General features: G+C 33.8%; 1 protein-coding gene across 1 annotated transcript in view; it reads right to left on the reverse strand.

Annotated features, from left to right (window-relative positions):
- Window positions 1–221: 221 nt before the first annotated feature.
- Sema3e (semaphorin 3E) overlaps window positions 222–16,439 on the reverse strand; it is a 234,557-nt gene continuing 218,339 nt past the window's right edge. The window contains exon 17 of the mRNA XM_076862550.2: window positions 222–674. Coding sequence (XP_076718665.1) covers window positions 222–674 — 453 coding nt within the window. The remainder of the gene's footprint in view (window positions 675–16,439) is intronic.

Genomic DNA, 16,439 nt, shown 5'->3' on the forward strand with positions numbered 1-16,439 from the left:
AATTAGTTACATTTATGAGAGGTTTATCCAGTCAAATGAGTATGTAGAATAATTTATCACAACACCTTTATAGTCATTTCTGTACTACAGAAAACTTAAGTAATGGAAAGAAGGTGAATTCTCTCTCTCTCTCTCTCTCTCTCTCTCTCTCTCTCTCTCTCTCTCTCTCTCTCATGTTCCAAATATAAATTCTTCAAAAACCAGCAGGTGGTCCCACCCCATCAGGAGTCCAGCGTGTGCCTGGGCAGGCGATAGTGCTCAGATTTGGAACGGAGCTTCTTTTCCTGTGGGTTGGCATACTTCCATTTGGAGGGTGACATTTTATGTTTTTTCCTCTTCTTATCAGTACACCAGACCTTTTCACAGTATTCTTCCACTCTCTGGAAGTTGCTGTAACCAATCAGCTGCAAGAATTCCTTGTACCATGGTTTCGTTCCCTGTGGGATACTGCTTTGGGCAGGACAGGGCATCCTGTGAGGCCCATCCTCCTCATAGTCTTTATTAAACATTTCCTCCACTCTCTCCTCTTCCACCACCTCCAGGGTGATTTTACGGACGGTATGAACAAAACTGTGCTCTACTGTCTGGCAAAAATAGATCCCGGCATCTGATTTGCGTACCCTGAGGAAGAGTAAACCCATCTCCATCTTAACCACTCTGTCATCTGTCTTCACCTGCAAGAACAAGAATGTAAATGGCACTTCAGTATTATGCTGTAGGAAGAACACCAACATATCACACTTTCCACTACCTATCTGGAGCTTTTCCTCTTCATTACCATTATATGAAATTTAAAAAGCCAAATATATATATATATATATATATATATATATATATATATATATATATATATATATATAACTTAATTAACTCAATATATATATATATTTGGCTTTTTAAATTTCATATATGTGTGTGTGTGTGTGTATGTGTGTACACACACACTCTAAATAATTAAATCATGTGAGGGTGTATCCTGAACTTACTGCATCACTTTATATCAGTGATCTTGAGGTCATCTCATATCAATAGATTAAAGAGCAAAGTGAGAGAGCTTTCTTCCTAATTAATTTAATTGTTAGAAAAGCAATCCATTTCAGTATAGCACTGTAATGAGAGTGAAATACAGACACCTCACATTTGTTTTTTAAGATGTGTTTTTTAACAAATACTGCAAATAACACTTGAATGGACAAAGCAAATAACAGAGATTTTTATGCCATCCAGACCATAATAATAACGAATGGTTCCAAAGGATCTCTGTTTAAAGTCTTGGGCTTCTTTCATTGAGTATCCTTAGAGAAGAGGGAAGGAAGGAAGGAGGAAGGAAGGAAGGGAAGGAGGGAGGAAGGAAGGAAGGACAGCCCCATCAATAAATTCAATACTACAGTGCTATAGCCATGAAGTTTTACACACACATACTCACATATGATAGTCTGTATCCAAATTTCTACAAGGACGCCCATTAACAGGGATTAAAGAACAAACAAATGAAATCCAGATTCTACTGTAAAGGACCCCACAGTTTAATAAACATTGTTTTAAGACACATTTAGGGCTCAAATATTTCTTTTTTATGTTTTTGATATAATAAATTATGAACATCATTTCTATAAATAAATAATTATAATTCAGAATAAGAACAGCACAATAAGACCTTCAAGGAACAGCTCATAATTTTTCTCCAATAATTGTACTACTGAATATATAATTTTATACTAGGCAGAGCTAGATTCAAATATTGGTACCACCACTTATTAACTTTTTGATCCAAGGTATTTATGTATATTTTCTTCTAAGCTATTCTAATAACTTGAAAGATTCTGTGAAGGTTAAGTAAACTAACACATGTGAGGATGATTTGTGCACTATTATCCATGGTTACCTCTACCTTTTCAATATACATTTTTTTTCTAGCTAAAGCAAAACTTAAATGTGCTTTGTTGCCTCAATCTTATATAATGATGGAAAATTCACAATATGCTTGGCAGTCTTCCTCCTTAAGAATACAAAAATAAAAGCAGTATTCACTTTTGTCAATATAAAAGGAGTTGTAGAGGCAGCAACTACAATCACTTGGCAGTAAAGACCACTAATGATGTTTTGATCTAGTGGTAGATCCTGGCAGAACTGCCAGCCTTGATCAGACCTGCATAGCTGAAGGTGCAGTGTGATTACCCAGATGTGAAAAGTGCTCATTTATAATTGTGCAAAATAGCTTTCACAGTATGGTAATAAATTGTACTGCTAGAGCCATTAACTCAAGAACTTCTCCAAGGAGGAACAGGCTAACCCACACAAAACCATTTTCAGTCTGTCCTACTGAACAGGTTGGCTGATATTACTCTCAGCACCTGCTCAGGTCAACAAACTCTTAAGTGAACCTTGTCACAATGCTCATTGTCACCACACCTCCAGACCAGGCCTTTGTGCAGCTCTCTTCCACTACGGACCATCTCTATAAATTCACCATAGGTTCTGTTGCAACCAGTGACCACAACCTGACACTGACCATGCTCACTCTAAAACACAGTTTTCAAATTTATGACTGCATTTGATATGGATGAACCTGACCCCTTGAACACCTTTTTGGTGCCTGTGTTAGATGTGCTATTACACTGTTCTGGCTCTCTATTGTATTCCTTCTTGGTTTGTGCTGAAGATTTCCCATTCCTTGATGGTACAATTCTCCAGTCTTCACTGATCTCAAGTTTTATTTTCATCCTTTAGACAACATCTCTATTTCATTGCTTTCACCATATTCCCTAAGATGGTGAATCTTACATATAGATCAGCTCTTATTTTTTTGTTTTCTATTAATTGGAAAAAAAAAAGACTTATATGATCTTTTACTACCTATAATTGGGTGTTTTTCCATTCAGTTTTCCCCCCTCTACTTTCTAATTCCCAGAGTTCTGACAATAGGACCCCTATCCCCAACTGCTGATCATTTGTGCTTCTCTCTCCCTGTGTCCTCAAATCCAACTCATCACAGTTCTTATCAACATTTCTTCACTGGTGACCTTTTTTTTCTTTTTTCTTTTCTTTTCTTTCTTTAATTTTTTTTTTTTGAGAGAGAGAGAGATAATTTTATTATTTATTTTTTAGTTTTTGGCAGACACAACATCTTTATTTGTATGTGGTGCTGAGGATCGAACCCAGGCCTCATGCATGCCAGGCGAGCGCGCTAGAGCTTGAGCCACATCCCCAGCCCAACACCCTTTCTTCCTCATTAGTTTTGCCACGGTATTAGACTCTCATGACCACTTCTTGGACCTTGCCTTATAGCAGATTCCTCCAAATATTCCTCCTCCCTGCTCCTACTGTAGTGCTCAGCCTGCCTCTGTTTCCGATTTCTGCTCTTGCCTCTGCCTCGAGGGATTTTCCTAAGACTGGTTTCTTCTCATCCTGAATGAATGAACCCTGTCTCATTTTATCAACCAGACTCTCTCACACCCCTGTAAAAGTGTCCTCTCTCCTTTACCACCATCATTTCTGCTGTTAACTTTTACACACCTGAGCATGCAACATTACATGCAGATATGTAACAATAGTACTTCAGTTAATTTTGTGGCATCTGTCCCTTTCTTTCAATAAATGAGGCTCAACTTGAGAGCTCACTTTCTTTCCTTTACTCCTGAATTTATTCAATCTCTATTGCTTGTCCAAGGAGATGAGAATTAGTTAACCAGTCCTTGCCTTTCTATATCTAGACCCCAAACCACCTTTATGTAGTGCTTCTCAAACCAGAGTTAGTGGGATGGGCACGTTTCTGGAGATCAGTATTTATTATCACAATAATCAATATAAATTAATAAAGTATATTTGAAATCAATGGATGATGTATTTATCATCAATTTTGCACCATTTTCAAAGCCTTCATGTTAACCAGATGCTAAGAAGAACAAAGACAGATTTAATATGTTAATGATACATTCCAGCCAAATGGAAATAAAACACAACTTCTGTGTTCTAACATACATAAAGTTATGAAGTCACCTGAATAAAGTGTTGAGTACTGAGCCATCAGTACAACAGTGCTACAGCCATGAAGTTTTACACACACATACTCACACATGATAGTCTGTGTCCAAATTATGTTCATGGAGATAATAATTTAATATGATGAAAAAATCTTCATATTAAGTAAGCATTTTAATGATGTGTAGTTTGGTTTATTTTTTAAATTTGTTTTTATTCTACCTTTGAATAAAAGCTACAAACATAAAAGCGTATGTATTGTTTAATTCTTGTGAATATTTAATGGTAACGACCTCAGAAGATACTCTACTCTTAAGGATGGTTGAGAGGGCAGCCAGCACATTACTAGAATAAAATCTTTCCTTTCATAATATCTTGTGCAATCATCCCTGGTATCAGTTCCCTACTTCCCTCTTCTAGATCTTATTCTTTCTTTCCTTTCCTTAGTGAATACTTCTCTACTGTCTATCTTTTAAAAATTCTCCTTCTAGTCTTAGTTAAACTTTTACTTTCTTTAAAACTACTTTCCTTAGAGCTCAAAAAGATATTTCACTTTTTAAAAATCAATTCCACTCACATTTATAGTATACAAACTGTTACTCATAGTCCCTAAATTGTTTTTTCTGATGAAACTTTCATCTCTTTAACCATATTAGAAATTTTTTAGGACAAAGTTTTATCTTCTTAATCCTCTGAGTTATTCCATAATGACTAAAGTGCTCAGACATGTGAGAACACATTAATTGCTCACAGTCCATAAACACACAGGGCAATACTAAGAGCGTATCTGAAAGTCATTCACATCTTTTGGGCAATCTAATAATAATTTGAAGAGGGAGAAAGCATGATTTCAGGAGCAGTCAGTAACTAAAGAAAGAGGGCTGTTTCACACATCTGTAGAAAAGTATGGAAGCTTGCTGTTATCTAAAAAAAAAAAAAAAAAAAAAAAAAAATCTGCAAACAAGCTCAGTGAATAAGATGCCTAGTTGCCTCTCCACTGTATCCTCTGGAGTAAGAGTGAATGATATATGAGGAACATGAAAGTCATATAGTCCAGTTACTAGCATACATCAAGCAGTTTATAGGAAAAAAAAAACTACACTAGAAGTAATAATAAATCTTTGACCATTGGAACTAAGGATGTGTTTTTGTTTTTTTATTTTTTTAAGTCTGGTATAAAAAATGTCTTTCATAATCAGAAACTCAAGCTTAAAAAACACTGCATTATATGCATGTAAAGTCTAGACTGGCCCACATTCAAAGACTTGGGAGCATGACAAACACCATGGGAATCGTCCTACATTAATTATTTTCACATTAGAAATGGTGTATTTTTTAGAATTTCAGTCTCCTTTCCGGGCTACAGTGCATTCATGTTATAAAGTGAGAAATAAGACTTATTTTAACTTTCAGTCTGGAGGACCATATATTGTATAGGTTAAATCACCTTGAAAGTTAAATAGCTGAAAATAAAAAAATAACTTAGAAATTTGCATTTGAAGTCCTCCCGTGATTTGATCTCTCCACTTTAAGTTAACTTGGGTACCTTCAACATCAACTCTTGATTACAGAATTGTTTTCATACAGCTTGCTTCTTCTATGTCTGCAGACCAGATTTCCTTGGTCAAGAAGATGGTACATAATATATCATTTCTATCAAATATTCTTATAGGCAATCTATATAAATACAGAATTTCTTACTGAAAATGGTTTTAATATTCTTAACTATAAAGATTGATTCAGTATGTTCTGTAATGTCAAATAAAAAAAAAGGAATTGAACAAAGAATTCTGCACATCTGGTAGCTGGTCAGGATGAAGCAGTGATTTTCATGTGGATCCACCATATGGTTCCATGCTTTCCATAGGAAAGGGACAGACACAGGCCAGGAATTGGTTTAATTCAGACTCTTTTTTTTTTTTTTAAGTAATGAAATCAGTTTGGTCAAGAAATAAAATCCAGCAATTTATAAGTTTATTTCTTGTTTGCTTATCTGACCTCTCTTTAATATATATAATGGTTGACTTGCAAAAAATGTATTTAAGATGATGGCATGAAAACAATATTTTATTTTACTGAAAGCATTTTCTACTATGAATTTGATGTATGTTTGAGATGGTTTACCTAGTAGATTCAGGGTGAACTGTTTACTAATTTATTTGGGGAAATATATCATACTACATAGAAAATAAAAATGTAGAACTGGAAACTTATTTTTGATTCAAGAAGATGCTGAAAAGTCATCATGAATAATAACTCAAAACCATAATGTGACAAAAACGTTGTATTCAAAAAACATTAAATAGCACCCATGTGTGATTATGTCAAAATGAACCCAACTATTTTGTATATAACTATATAACGCACTATAACTATAATGCACTATAACTATATAATGCACTAATAAAAACATTAAAAAACATATCAAAGAGAAGATATAGGAGCTTTATATTAAAATTGAATTAATGTCTAGAAAATGTAAAGAACCTGAGGTCAACATACATAGAAATGAATGAGAAAAGTAAGTAGGCAATTCAGAGAAGAGAAACACAATTGTTTACTTAGTTCTCAAGTTCACATCAATTTTAGTAATGATATGCAAATTTTTTAAAAGACACCACTTTGTACTAGAAGACAAACATTAGAAAAGCAGATGATATAAAATTTTGGCAAAGATTTGGGGAAATAAGAGCCCACAGCAACAACTTTGGAAATGCAGATGGTGAAGAAACTCTGAAAGCTACTTGACAATACTTAAAGAAATGAAGGATGTTGACAGAAAATCATGCAGAAAAGTACAGTAAGATCTGTGGAGGTTATTTGTATAAATTATGACTAATCTTGTGATAGTAGAAGTAAGTGACACTGGGTGCTCCCTCTTAGGGGAATAAATCAATTAAGAACAATGTGTGTGTGTTTGCTATGGGATATTAACTAGCAGTTAGAAGTAAGGAAACAAAGACCACCAACAGTAACAGTTATGAAATGTAAACCATAGTGTTGAGTTTTAAAAGAAATAAATAGAATAGGATACATAAAATAATAGATTTAGCTTTACAGTTCATGCACTCTCACATGTTGATACCTGTTCATTATGCAAATAGAACTGGACTCCACATCAGGAAGCAGGTAGGCAAATAGAGAAAGGGCTCAGGAAAAATAGAACCAAGTAAGGCAGGAGGAGAATGTTGAGAACACTAAGCAGTATGATTAACTAAATCACACATCTGAGATTAAAAAAAAAGAAAAAGAACCAAAGATAGAAATAAAAATTCAAAAAATCTCTAGGTTTTTTTTTTTTTAAAGATTAACCTGGTTTGGTAAGAAATTATTCTTAGATCTGTTCAAGCTCTAAAATGGTACCATCATAGGATTAAGGATTTTAGAAATACTGATCAAAATAAACAGATTTAGAAGAGAAATTTTATTTATAATTTCCATAGAAAGAATAACAGAATAAAGGGAAAATAAGATGACAGAAGATGGAAGTGCTGTACTACTATAAATTCAACATGAAATTTCCTAATGACTAAAGAAATTAGGAAAGCATGATAAGTCTAAGATTCGAAATTTCTCTAAAATACTCTTTTTAAATTACTCCTATGACCAGTCTATTATTTTTGGTACTGAGACCTCAGAAAAATCTGTGTTTTCACATAAAATGAGAGAGAGATGACCAATGGGAACAGCACAATAAGTACATTTCCTTAAGGCAATATCTCAGGGTAGGATGGAGACCAGATACCTAAGTGCAGTGGCCTATAAGCTACTCTATGTGTTTCAAACAATCAGGTCCAGATATACAGTTATATGCTAGAATAGCTGCACACATTTTTTCATTTTCTAGACCACACAAGCCAAAATTTACCCAGCAACAAGAAGAATTAACAAGTGGACAGAATTAATACTTTTGGTTGTTTACAGTATCTCTGTATATTGCACTTGCTGAACTGCTATGTTACCTCATTAAATCAAATGCTCAAAGTCAGAGCATTCTCAGTGGGAGAAATGTAACTCTGTTTCTGTATCCATAACTCCTGGAAGATACATTTTATTTTTAAAATACTCTGTGTTCTCTTGGAAAATTAACAATTAAAATTCTATATCCACTTCTCAGAGCAACCATTTTTCATTATACTACAGAAGCTATGTTTTTGCCACCACAAAGGGAAAAAATGAAATGAATGGGCTAACAAACTAATCAATCCAGAATGGAAAAGAATATGTGGTATGTATGATACTATAAAAATATTTTTGTCAAGGCTAAAACATGTAAATTTGGAATATTTACTTTTTGTAAAGAGTTGCAAGTTTAGAAAAGATGGGCATTTTCTTAATAAACTGAAAGCAGAAACATCAAAACTACTAAACAGATGTTTCAAATGAGGCAAGAGTTCATGCACTTTCTGTTACAAAAACAAGAAAGTAATATTCACATGGAACAAGCCCCCATGCTTTCAATGCATGTGTATACAGACAAAAATGTCAATTTATAGCTGTTACTGGTCACTCACATTCCCGGTCAAGGGTAGACTAGGTGAAGACAAAGAAAACAGAAGTCATCTAGCAAACAAGATGGAAGAATATGAATGAGATTTTGCTTCATAACTTTCCCAGCTTGGATGACATAACTTTAATATTAAAAGGTGTAACTTGTGTACCGCATTAGTTTTGTTTTGTTTTTTTTAGAGAACTGTATTGAACTATAAACAAACAAACAAACAAACAACAACAAAAAAAAAACCCCACCAGGTTTTAATTTAGTCTGTAGAGACTGAGCCCAGAAAAATGAATTCTAAGTTAAGTGGAAGGAGCTGTTGATTGATAATTTAACTAGGCCTATTAGATTTTTCAAAAGTATTCAATTGACTTTGATGAATTTAGTGGGTGGTCTGTAAGCAGAGGCGAGAAGTGACAACATTTGGCATAGAGTTAAAAAAAATGAATTTAGTAAATTGTTATTGAAAGTTTGGAGTTTTGATGTCAATTTACACTGTATCTTGGATTTTCCATAATAAACACACACACTTGTATATTCTTTGAAGTCTACATCATACATTCAAAAGGTTATTTTAAAGTGATATGCTTGAGACACACAAACTCATGTTCTCCCTTAAATAAAAAATTCATGAAGAAAATACAAGTAGTATCAAGGAGAAAACAAGTCCTCCATGCTTACCAAAGGATCAATATGATAAATCAGGACGCTGGTCTAATGGACCAGCAGCTTGCTTAGTTATCTTACTCCACCCTGGCATAGGCATAAAAATATCACAAATATTTGGTTTCCCCCATATTTCCCTAGAGGAGATTCATGTAAGTTTGTTCAACTCACTCCTTGAACTCAAACTTGTTACAGTGTCATTAGGCTACATTGTAGTTTTGTCACTAAAAGGCTAAATGCAAAAGTTCAGAAGAATGTACTTCACGAAAGTCACATTGTCTGATTTATTTGAAAATTCACTGCAAGGAAATTTTAGCTCTTAGCAAAAAAATTTATTTTAGCACTTAATTGTTTATTAATAGATTTTTTTTCCACCAAAAATGGAGGTAGTTTTCAATAATACTAATTATTCATTTCACAGTAGTACTCATTTAATAAGGTTACAACGTCCACACATTTTCATTGAGCCTTTAAATTAGGGGCCAAAAACTTTTCCTATAAAAAGCTACATAGTAAACACTTAGGGGTTTGCCAGTCAGAGAATCTCTATTGTAACTATTTGACTTTATAATTATAACAGGAAAATAGAAATAGATACTTGGTAAGTAAATGGGCATGGAAGTTTTCAAAATAAATTTTATTTACAAAAGAGGTAGAAGACTAGATTTGAACCTTTTAATCTACTGTCAGAGTCACAGAAAACTTACAGGTTACAAATAACATATTGCAAACTGAGAATATTCAAATTGTGTATCATAATAAAGTGAGAAAATATTTACTGTTCTCCTGAATAGCTTGAAGAAAGCAGGGTTTTCCTTATAATTAAAAATTGTACACAATAAATTAATAAATATGTAAATATCAGAAAAACATGGACCTTAAATTTCCCCTCACTGAGTCAGTTTGAAATGTAGTATTTTAAAGAAAGAGAATTTTGGCATTTTAAAGAAAGAAAATTGTTTCAATTATTCAACTAAATGCCTTAACAAGAATGGATTTCTTTTATTAAGGATGCTTGGGCTAAATTTTTGCATTTGTTTTGGAGGCTTATAAATTTAAGCTTATAGAGTTGTAGGAATTGAGAGTTAATAAAGTATGATATAGTTCTGATTTAGTTGTACAGTTTTTCTTCTGTGAACACACAAAAATAGTAACTTATGTACTCTTCATGTAAAGAAGATTTGGAATTGGTATTTCAAAAAAAATTTTTGTAAAAATATATGTGGCCACCAAATTAAATTAATGATTTAGAAGACCTTTGGAACAGCTAAAGTTGGTTTTAAGGATGAAATTACCTTATTCACTTTAATAAACTATTTTCTTTTCTTCAGATTCAGAGAATGAGGGGTCTTGGCTGCTTTTAGAACTTTGGACTGTGATTGTATTCTCTCTCACATAATTTTTATCTTGCTTCATCAATTAGCTGAACATTTTCTTCTCTAGGGCTAATTTGCTTCAACAAAATCAAGTCAATCTTTTCCTAAAAGTAACTGAATAAACTATCTTATTACTCTCATCTTCCTTTGCTGACCTCTCCTTCTCGTCCTAACCTTTTGATACAGTACACAACACCAGCTGGTCTCATTTAGCACAGCCCCATTATTGCTACATAGCTTCTAGCCTAACCATTCACCTGAACTATTCTTACTAGAGACTAGGGATTTATTTTCTGCATTTTTTTCAATTTTTTTATTACTTTATCCTATCTAATCCCTTGTCCCTAGATTCTATTATCTCATAATCTCCTGCCTTCATTGTTTCTAAATACTTAAGCTATACTACAGTAAAGATACTGCCAGTTATTTAACTTCATCTTACCATCGTACTTTATAATACTTTCTTAGAGAAATGTTATAATTTTTTAAAAAGTTACTATTCATGAAGTACTTATAATGCCATAGACTACATAGCAAGTACTAAATGAATGTACTTGCTATGTAGCTGTAATTATTACTTGTTTTCTATTTTTACATCATCTTTTAGAGTATGTCATCTAACTTTTCCTTCAACACAGGGATATCCCTTGCTTACAGCATTAATTCAGTTTGGTTCTTAATTACCTGTTCTGCAAGGTTATGCTATGCCAAAGGAGGCATCAGTGTATGTGGCTATGGACCCCAAACTGAAACCAGTCTGTCTGGGTTCAACTGTAGGCTCACTTCATGATCCATGTGATTTTATAAAAATAACTCAATTTCTTTATGCTTCAGTTTCTTTATCTATAAAGGGGACAATGAAGGTATCTACATTATTATAGGACTACTGCCAGAATTAAAAATATTAATATACATATAATTCTTAGGATAGTAAATGGCAAACAGTAACATAATGATTTTTGCTACAATGTTCTTTCTTTTAGTATCTTCTTAAACATAATTAGTACTGCTTTGCTGATATCTATCAAATATCTCTTGTCATCTCAAATCTTTCTACTAATAATGAATATATCAACAGGGAGCTCTATGTAAATGCTGTACAGGAGTTTCCAATTCAATGGGGTCAAAAATGAATTTGTCATCTTTCTTCAAAACCTGCTGTCTAACCCCAGATTATTTGAATCATGTTACCGTACCATCAGGCACACATCCACCCAAACAAGGACCATGGGATTAATTTTCTATTGCTTCTCCTTTACTGCAAATATCAAGTTCATTCAATGTTGTCTCATTAAAATTAAAATCTGTCTTTTCCCTTCCATCATGTTATCTTTCCTCTTCTGCCTCCTCTTCCTTCTTCTTTTTTTTTGGGTACAGGAAAATGAACTCAGTGCTTTAATACTGATTTACATCCCAACCCTTTTATAATTATTTTTTGAGGTAGGATTTTTTTAAACTATTAAAGCTGGCCTCAAATTTGTAATCCCCCTACCTCAGCCTCCCAAATCACTGCAATTACAGGCTTGTGCCACCACACACAGCTGATATCACACTTTAGTTCATGTTACTAAACATCTTTCTTTGATATAGCTTCACAAATGGCCTTTTTGACATCTTGCTTGTCTCCCAAATCTATAGGCCAGTTTCTAGAGTAATTTAAAGGTTCATCTAAGGGATGAACATTAGCTTATCATCTCCAGGATATGTACCGTTTACTCTGCTAAGTACCTTTTGCTTATCATTTAAGACTTGGTGTAAATGTCACCTTCAAACACACCTACTGGTTAAGATGGTTTTCTTTTCCTTTGGAATCAACAGAATTGTAATGAACACAATGTAATTACTTGTTCACATTTCTGTCTTGGGGTTTCACAAAAGCTACATTATGAATTATTAATCATCTATCATCTACTAAAGTTAGTTTTGAGTGAATATTTTTGAGTTCAAGACACCAATTACAGACATATAAGGAGAAGGAAGAGAGCAAAAAGTTGAAAAAGTATTTCATCTGAGATGTGATATGCCTTCACAATCCTCAGTAACATTGGAAAACATGTGTGACAAAACATTCAACTACTTAATGTGAGAGGTAATAATTTGTACATCACTGAGTATTGAAGGTCTGTGACACATAAGAGCCAATGTTGTGTCTTTGAACATGTAGATTCATATTTTAATATTATGTCCTTCAATGACTGCTTGCTTCTACCTTCATCCCTACTCTCACATAGAACGTACTTAAAGCAAAAATAAGAATAATAATAAAAAAATAACCAAACCGATTTTCTTTTTGGTACTGAGGATTGAACTTAGGGGTGTTCTCCCCCACTGAGCTACATACCCAATTATTTTCCTTTTTTTATTTTGAGACAGGGTCTCTCACTAAGTTGTTGAAACTGGTCTTGCAAAACTGTTGAGGCTGGCCCCCCTAAATTTGTGATTATCCTTCTTCAGCTTTCTAAGTTGCTGGGGATATAGGCAAGTGCCACCATGCCAAAGTTCAAAGTGATCTTTGTAAAGCCAAATCATGCCACAGCTATGCTCAAATCTACCTAATGGCTTTCTATTTAATTTAGAAGAAGTACCAACATCCCCTTACAGTGGCCTACAAGACCTGTGTGAGCTCTACATCACCTCTGTGTCTCAGGGTCTATTCACCTCTCTATTGCTCACTCTTCTTCAGTTACTCCATCCCTCCACTGTTGTTCTATAACTATACCAGCGCACTCCTACCTCAGAAGCTTTTGGCATCTACTGCTTCCCATGTCCAGAAAGTTGTCCCATCTTGTCATGTGGCCTATTCTTTCTTTTCAACTTTCGCTTTCTTGGTGACCTTCTTAGTGAGATCTTCTATAACTAGCTCTTTAAAATTGCGATTTCTCTCTGCAAGTAATTCCTCTTATATTTTTCCCTTTACCACTACCTGGTACATGAAATATTGTTATTTTTAATAGTATTATTGCCCTCCAGAATATAACTTCTATGAAAGCAGGATAGAAAAGCATTTGAGTAATGCATTTTAATTGATGAACTAAACGTTCTTGTAGTTAAAAATCCAAGAAAGTAAGCTAAAATACTCTGAGTTTTATATCTACACAAGCTCAAATAATAGAGCACATTTATTATGACACAGATGCTCCTTCTACCAACAGGCACAGAGTAGAAGCTTGAAAGACACTTTAAGAATAGAGATCCACTGACATATAACCCTCTTTCAAGGCATCATAGCTTAAAGTGGGAGCTGCTCAATTATGCACAGGTTCTCAGACATTTAGACATGAGGAATAGTGCCCTTGTCACCAATGTCACAGCAGCAGGTTTCACTAAACTCCAGTGAAGAAACACAGATATGATGACCAAGCTAGTACCAGAAGCATTTTGCAAAGTCAGATTCCAGACCTTTATTATGAACAGTTTTCCATTTGATCCCTGCCCCAAAGCATCTGAAACTGCATTTGGAAAACTGATCTTGGAAGGTTTTGTGGTTTAATAGAATAAAAATAGAGGCCTGGATCTGAATTTGTTTTTTACAAGCTGTGAGTAACCAGAAAAATTATTAAACATTGTGCATCTCAGTTGTAAACCGAAAATAATTAGAATGAAATGGTATATTCTGTAAAAAGCACATGGCACAATTCTTGATACTTAGAAAATGAATGAATGTAAATTAGCATAGCCTTGGAGTCAGGAGTATTTGAGTTCAAACTTCAGGGGTATTACTGACTTTGTGTATAAGTTATGACCTTGAATTTTAGTTCTGCATGGGTAAGATGGGGATAATTATATCTACTATTCAGTTGTGACAGAGAGAGACAGGGCAAGGCACCTACCACAGTTTATGTTGCAACAGGGACATATTAAAGAATAGCCTCTTCTATCAAAACTATTAAGTATCTTTTCCCTCAGGATATTTATAGCCCCTAATATATTTATATTTATTTAATATACTCATAGCAACTATAACATCATAATTAACCAGGTCATCCAGTCAAGGGAAGATACATAGAAATATAGCTATACATAGTACATAGAAAATCAAAGTACATACAAAATCAGACTTTCAAAAGTATTTACACAAATGATAAATACAGAGACTGTTTTCAATATTTTGTACTTAGAGAAGCAGGAAGCTATAAGTGCATATTTGAGAGAATTGTTTCATTTTAGAGTTTATAAACTAGATAACTAAGTTTTTAGATGCTTTCCAACAATTTGGTTATATAGAGTTTCCAGAGATTAAAGCAAAAATTTTGTCCACAAAAATATGTTGTTTCTGGATAATTTCAGAGGGCCAAGTCCAACAGGCACAGAGTAGAAGCTTGAAATGGGCAGGAACCCTACAATCAAACATTCTAACCCAATAAAGGGAATATGCATATTCTCTATGGTCTGACAACTAATGATTTATGGTTTGTAGCATCATTCTTTTCTGCCTTGATGAACATTTTCAGGGGTACTCTTGAACAAACTTCCCATAGGAGGTGCAATCTGTATTTGGGGTAAAAATGGGAGTTCATAACCCACTTGAATCTAATGTATGAAATATGATATGTCAAGAGCTTTGTAATGTTTTGAACAACCAATTAAAAAAATCGGGCTAGGTGAGCTTAGCCTTTATAAAGATCTAGATTTTATAATGTGACTACCTTATATATGTCTCATAGTAAACGAGGCATAGAAATGAAAATAAATGCAAAATGGTTTTTAAATAAAACTCAGGACTCCCTTGAAAAATCATTCTGCTTTGAAGATACGTCATATTCAGCCTTTGATGAAGTCAGGGATTTGTGATTGTATTGTTTTAGTTTGTGAACAATTCAATACATATAATACTATGTCTATAGAAACCCTGAATTATGTAATTATTATATAACTTTTATGCAGAGAGTTGATATGAAATTTCAAATACCTGTATATATTTATCAGCCAGGGAAACTTGAATTCAGTTTAAATAGTGACTAGGAATTATAGAAAAAGGAGAACAGATTATATCAACAATATGAAAAAGAAGCTGATAATTCAACATTGATGGATGTAGCATGTCAAAATGATTTGGTAAAGATTTCCAAATGAGGCAGATTATGGTGAGCCCAAAATTAGAAACAGAACACACTGAATGAAGAAACCCACTGATGAAAGAATTACTTCTCTGTCTTCTGAATCCATTCAACAGGAGAAACTATGGAATATTCCCAGATCCTTTCCTGCCAAGTGAGTTATACTGGAATTTTAAAAACCATTTCACCTCAGATTTGTGAAATGGAAAATACTTTAACACTAAATGAACAATTTAATTTAGCACAATGTGGTATAACATTTTTGGATATATATTTATTCTTATGATGTCATGAAAATGTAGGAGAATTTTCCTTTCCTGGTTGAATTTCTATAATGTCTCCAATAGGCTTTGTTATGGCGAGCTATCTTTCTCTCTAATGACTATCCCAGGGATGTAGGATTTACAAATTTAGTCATCTCCAAAAATGTACTACTATGAGTGTAGACCAAAATCATTTTGTATTTTTAGTTTAGCCAAAGGCTATAAAAAGTGATTTTTTGAAATTAGTAATTTTGGCTTCTAATGATAAGTGTTAATCACCCATGCTAAAATGAAGTAGAGATTTCCACTGCTTCACTGTCTATCAGATGCACACTTTTTGATCTTCCCTGGGTCCTATGACATGTCCCTAGAAGCCCTTTCCCTTATTCAGCTTGCAAACTTTCTCTTTAGAAGGAGCATTTTCTCCAATATTCATCACAATATATTCCCCTCATATAGATAAATGTTCTTCTACTTGCTATTTTGTAATTCTACTTTTTTGAAAACTGAGCTCAGCTAGGTGCAGCAGCTCTGGGGGTTGAGACAGGAGGATTGTGTAATCCCAGCAGCTCTGGGGGTTGAGACAGGAGGATTGTGA

Source organism: Callospermophilus lateralis, chromosome 1 (genome assembly GCF_048772815.1).
Source record: "Callospermophilus lateralis isolate mCalLat2 chromosome 1, mCalLat2.hap1, whole genome shotgun sequence".
Classification (NCBI taxonomy): Eukaryota; Metazoa; Chordata; class Mammalia; order Rodentia; family Sciuridae; genus Callospermophilus; species Callospermophilus lateralis.